Genomic DNA, 5,855 nt, shown 5'->3' on the forward strand with positions numbered 1-5,855 from the left:
CTCATTTTATTTTTTAATTCTACATTTGACCTAATTACCAGCATACTTTTTTACCCATGTTAAATTTCCAAGGAAATAAGTTAACCATGTAGAGGGATGAATTTCAACCATTCAGAATACCATATCTGGCTTTTTCCTATAAACATTAAGCTCATGCATATGCCTACCTACAAAGTCAACAGGAAGTAAAAAAAAAAAATTTTTTTTTTTCTGATGTTTCTGAAGATAATGTATTGCTTGGTGTTTAGTATCTTTCTTTTAAAACTGATCGATCTCCAGTCCAGTTTCATCTGCATTACTAACTAGAACCTGTTTACTGTGGCTCATTTTCCAAGTCTGATAGAAAGATGTCAAGTGGTGTAGGATACAGAATTTCTTGCTTACAAGCATTGTACCAGCCTTTTAAAAAGTCAATTTATACAAGCATGGACATTAGTTTCAATAAATTTTTGTTTTGATATTCATGCTTTTGAAAATTTTCTGCACTTGTTTTAAGCATCAGCCTATTTATAGTCTTACACATATGAAAGAAATGTTACTAAAAGCATCCCAAGAATATATGTAAAAATAACACATTTTATTAGTTTCAAGGCTTCTTTACAAAGCGTCATTTTACAGCTCTGGGATATGACAAGTTTAGATAAAAATTACTTTGAAGTTGTTTTTTTACCTTTGGGTGGTTTCCTTATCTTATTGGGGTTTGGAATCACTTTCTTTATTTTAAGGGGTTGTAACACTACAGCCTGCTGACCTTCAACAGGCTTCCTTTTATGTTTAGAGATGTCTTCAAAGGAAGTCTCCAAAATTTCTTTGTCTTGGCTTTCCAAAGATTCAGTGTCTAAATTTCCCATGGACTCTTCCGGTCTGCCTTGGAGCCATGGTACGTGTAGACTGGGTACTCGGGGAATTATGGCTTTGACTTCATCAATAAAGGCAGTGGTGTCCTTTCTGAAGCCCAGGGCCAGGACACATTTTAAGCCAAGGACAGGTGCGAGTGTCTCGCTGAGACGGGGAACCTGACAAGCAGGAACAGATCTGCTCAGACTTAACTGAATCAGGTGCGAGGTGATGAGCGCAGGCTTGGCTGACTTACACACGAGTACCAGCAGCAGCCCACGCCTTTCCAGAGCTCTGGTAACTTCATTAACGCCAATGGCCAGCTGCTTCCTGACACAGACAGGAGTCCAGCCTGACCCTTGCTCATTATCTTCTGGGTGTTTCTCCTTCAGATCCTCACTCATACCAACCTCTGTGCTACATTTGTCTGAGCTTTGTTTTTTTAAAAACTGCTTTTTCTTTTTCTTCTTACCTTCCATCTTCTGAAGCCCAAGAGATTTAAATCTGTCTTCAAGGGTCTGTAGTATGAATTGCATGTCTTCTCTGTCTAGCGCACTCCAGCAGACAGTGTATGGGTTGTTCAACGATGTCTTTACTGTTAAAGGTCTGGTCTTCCGAACAGAGCCCCTTCCCGGAGCTTGAGGAGCTGCAGCCATTCTGAAAATCCCTCCTAAAGCAGCAGAGGACAAAGTAAATTCGTGTCACTAGCAATGCATGTTGAAGAATATCCTATTTGTACTCTGATTCCTGATAGGCTATAGCAAGCCCGACGTTATAGAACCAATGACATGACCATACACTAAGAACCTCTTTTAAGAATAAGGAATTTATTCTCCCCATTTTTTCATGACTTTGTCTATTCATATACTGGTAATATATAAGTATTTTGCATTACTGCAATCGCAGTGAAATTCTCCTGATTTCCTTTATTAAAAATGTTCCGTGTTTCTACCTGTCCATGATTATCTTTTTTAATGACTGTGCGGTATTAATCTTACAAATCTGTTACCATTTTTTTTTAAGGATTTTTATTTATTTGACAGACAGAGATCACAAGTAGGCAGAGAGGCAGGCAGAGAGAGAGGGGGAAGCAGGCTCCCCGCTGAGCAGAGAGCCCGATGTGGAGTTTGATCCCAGGACCCTGGTCATGACCTAAGCCGAAGGCAGAGGTTTTAACCCAATGAGCCACCCAGGCGCCCCCTGTTACCATTTTCTGAGCTGCTCTCCATTTGGGCCTCGATCCCACAAAGACCCCTTGAGCGCCTCCCATGTGCAGGCAGCATTCTGGCTACAGGATTCGGCACTGAACAAGTCCACCTGCATGGAGCCCCCAAGCTGTGTGGTCCCGGGAGCCTCTGCTCTTCATCAGCAGCCACGTGTGGGTGTTCAAGAACTAGAATAGTAATCTATGCACCCGATCAGAAATTCCAATGATACTTTCTTTCTATGCCCTTTTAGAAGTCTCCCTCCCTCCCTGGACTCTAAGCTTCTTGTATGTCCCTCCTTAAACATCTCCTATGTACACAGGTATATATTCCCCCTTCTTAACAGAAGCTCACAGCTTCTGTAGCTGACAACTTGATGAAAACTAGGGAAATTTTGCAATGAAACTTAAAAAACACTAATCCGTTAAAGAAAAGTAAGGATCCTTTTTGGGAAAATGTTATAAACAACTGACATAGGGAACATATCCTGGCTCTGCTTCCCAGAACACGTGTGTTTCTCTTCCCTCAGTTTTATTCCTCACTAAATCCTGTTGCTTAGCTAAGAACTACAGTGACCTGCATGGCAAAACTGAAGGAAGTTAAATGAGCCAGCCCCCTGAGAAGTCTGGCATCTGGAACTGTCCCTATTTTCAGATGATCAGACTTTCTCCCTCCAGACAGTCCCTCATTCCAGGTGGTAATTTATCGCACTGAGGCCTGCCTTCCCCCAAATGCCCCATGCACAATTAAGAATTACATCCTCTCCAATTAAACTTCCACTCACCAGGCTGGCTACTGATGGTAAAGAGCAGGTATCTTCACGGAGTGTGTCAGAATTTAGAAGGCATTTTCTCCACGTATTACTTGATTCTATTTCTCCATGTATTACTTGATTGTCACAAAATTCCTATAGAATTGCCCAATGTGTGGGTGAAGAAAGAGGTTAAAAGTCACAACTGGTTTTCCAAACCCAAAGTTTATGCTTTTTCAATCCTGGCTGTACCTCAAAAATAACCTGCTACCTTTTAAAACATCCAGATGGTTGGTCCTTATCCTGAATGTACTGCACTAGAATCCCTGAGATTAGGACCAGGACACCTGTATTTGTTTAAAAAAAAAAAAAAAAAAATGTCCAGGTGAGTCTGATCCAGAACAGGGTTACAACAGCTGGGGTAGGACAGGATGCCTCTTGACCCTGGACAGCCGTGAAAAATGGCCTCCTAACCTCCACTGGTCTCCACTGCACCTCCTAAGTCACCTTCTAACAGAAATCCAAAACTCAGCTCCCGGGGGCAGAATCAGACCTCCTTCATGCCAGTGCTGCTGGGCCTCTCTACCTGCTGTACAAGCTGCTTCCTCCATCCCAGCCTCTCTGCACAGCCCTCCTCATCCCCCATTTTCTCCATGTTCCCCTCCAGCTCAGGGAGTCAGGGAGTAGCTCAGCCAAATCCGGTTGGGATTGGCAAAGGCTGGTATCAGGTTGAAGGTGGTCAGGAAAATGAGCAAGACAAATACGATCTAATAGAGCTCTTGCCAAACTGCAAGTCAGCTTATGGGCTTCAGCATTCAAACAGCACAGAAATCCTTATGTATGTTGTGGGTCCCAGAAGAAGAGCAAGCCAGGCATGAACTGTCTTCAGAATCGGGAGGGGAGGGATTGTGAGCCAAGTAGTTTGGAGAAGCAGAATCTTAACATCGTATAATCCAAAAATAGTACTGACTGATGAGAAGGTAACGGTTTTGGAGGAGAAAAACAGGAAGGCTTTGCTGAGATGCCTTTTGAGCTAGGTGTTGGAGGCATTCACTACCTACAGGATCAAGGGAAAACCCTTTAAGGTGACTTACAAGGCCCTCCACACTCTGGCCCTCATCTTCCACTCCCCTCTCCCACCATGCATAATTACATCCCATCACTGAACCCCTTACTGTTGTTGAACAAGGCCACCAGTTTCTAACCTCCACATCCACATTATTCCCTTCCACCTTCAGCCCCACAACCACTTTTCCTCAGCAAGTATTTCTGGATTATCCACAACGCACCAAGCCATACAGTATTAAAGTAAAAAACAGCTAACTACGCCTCAAGGTGCTTAGAATCCATGAAAAAGACTTAGCACCAGGTAAGATATGCACAGTCGAGTCCAGGAACTACAGAATACTAAGGAAATAGCAGAAGCCTAACTTAGCTTAAGGGGTCAGAAAAGAGGTCCTGGAGAAAGTGACCTTTTAACCTACATCTGAAGAGTGCCTGCCAAAGGGAGTATGAAGTAGAAAAAGTATCCCAGGGAACAACATTAACGAAATGAAGTTAAGTTCAATGTCGCTGGGGCAGAGATGTTGAGATATTAGGTAGGGAAAGGAAGCAAGGACAAGAGGTTAAGATCCTTGCAAAGCTTATAATGGGAAGCAACTGTAACGTTTAAAACAGAAGAGTGCCGCGCCGTGATTTCAAAGGCATTGCAACAAGGTCTTTGCGGATTCCCCGCCTGGAAGCGTCCTTTGCCAAGAGTGGAAGGAGCAAAGAGGTTCCCAGAGTAGGCATGATGGTGGCCTGCACTAGAGTCGCCGCAGAGGGGATGGGGCTGAAATACTTAAGAGGTAGAATCTACCAGGGTTGGTGCTATCAGCCGGAGTAAAACAAGGAAGGACTCCGGTCTCCAGATCTGGTAGCGAAGGGGAGGACACTCCCAGCTCCCCTTGGTTGCATTCCTGTCCCAGAGTCCCCGTGTTTACCGCCCGTATCTAGAGCCCTCATTCTTTACTACTCAGATTCGCCAACATTTTGTGATCCGTCCCCGGTTCTAGGCTGTGGCGCACTGAAGGACCAGGGTGGGCTCTCTCTTACTATCTCTCGTACCCTACAGATGCTCAACTCCAGACAGGAGAGTAAACCTAGGCCCGGAGGCAGGAAAGTACGCCCGTTCCCGCGGGGGTGGCTCGGCCGGAAAGAGAGGGGTCTCGGGGAAGACCTCGGGACCTCGCATGCCTGCAGCTCTCCGCCACCTCCCAGGCCAGATCCCACCCGGGGGCGCCCCTCCGGTCCCCCTACGTCCTCCGCATCCCGCTCCCACTCACGAAGGCAACCGCACCACCTCCACGTGCGATGCGCGTGCGCAGAGCCCTCGCCCTCCCTGGCCCCGCCTTCCAAATTCTCTGAGAGCTTCGCATCTCATCATCTCACCTTGTCACTCACAATGGAGAGAGTCAGCCCACTGAGCCGCGAGGCCCGAACTACAGAAGCCCCGCGTCTGGGAATGCTGCAGGGAGGCTCAGGACCCAGCCCTACAGCGGCAGTGCGCAGGCGCACCGTCGGTCTCGCGAGACCTCACGGTTGCCTTGGTAACGCGCGGTTCACAGGCTGCACTACTGGTTTGGGGGGCTGTTCTACCGCCGGTAGTCGCCGGAAGGCTGGTTCTCTCATATGTTGCCAGTTCCATTCTAATCCAATTTCTGCCTTTCAGCGCCTGGCAGTCTTAGCTCTCTCTCTCTTCTCGCTCTTCTGTATTTGGCTTGCCTAAGGGGACGCGAAACCCTAGTCCCTGTCCAGTGTACCCACCTCCGTCGACTCTCCGGCACCAGAAAATCAAGATAGACTGGGGGATGAGGGGTGGTTTGAGATAAAAATGTGCCTACAGGCAACAGTGTAGGCAATCTTGAGCCCCCTGAAAGAGGAGAGTGAAGGCTTCTTTGTGTTCTGCGACAGCAGCTCTGAAAACTTAAAACGTCTGCAGTAGCTCCTTGGACCAGTGGAAACTAAAGGTACGAATGGAGTCGCTGGGGAATCATGGACAACTGTAAACAGCTGAAGGACAT

The 5,855-nt window shown here is 46.3% G+C and overlaps 1 protein-coding gene across 2 annotated transcripts; it reads right to left on the reverse strand.

Moving 5' to 3' along the window:
- Positions 1-547: 547 nt before the first annotated feature.
- On the reverse strand, positions 548-5,321 carry RPP38 (ribonuclease P/MRP subunit p38). 2 transcript variants are annotated; one of them, XM_032880924.1, is made up of 3 exons: positions 5,224-5,321; positions 2,827-2,949; positions 548-1,507 (listed from the first exon to the last, which is right to left on the reverse strand). In XM_032880924.1, exon 3 carries the CDS (start codon positions 1,491-1,493, stop codon positions 648-650), a length of 846 nt encoding a protein of 281 aa, XP_032736815.1. In that variant the 5' UTR covers positions 1,494-1,507; positions 2,827-2,949; positions 5,224-5,321; the 3' UTR covers positions 548-647. The 2 variants fall into 2 exon arrangements, with proteins under 2 accessions (XP_032736815.1, XP_032736816.1); XM_032880925.1 differs by lacking the exon at positions 2,827-2,949.
- Between the last annotated feature and the right edge of the window lie 534 nt (positions 5,322-5,855).

This window comes from Lontra canadensis, unplaced genomic scaffold (genome assembly GCF_010015895.1).
Source record: "Lontra canadensis isolate GAN:19392208 unplaced genomic scaffold, GSC_riverotter_1.0 scaffold72, whole genome shotgun sequence".
In the NCBI taxonomy this organism is placed as follows: Eukaryota; Metazoa; Chordata; class Mammalia; order Carnivora; family Mustelidae; genus Lontra; species Lontra canadensis.

What these genes read in the sequence shown, in the direction of transcription:
- RPP38 (XM_032880925.1), bottom strand. Translation starts at nt 1,493, where the DNA reads ATGGCTGCAGCTCCTCAAGCTCCGGGAAGGGGCTCTGTTCGGAAGACC.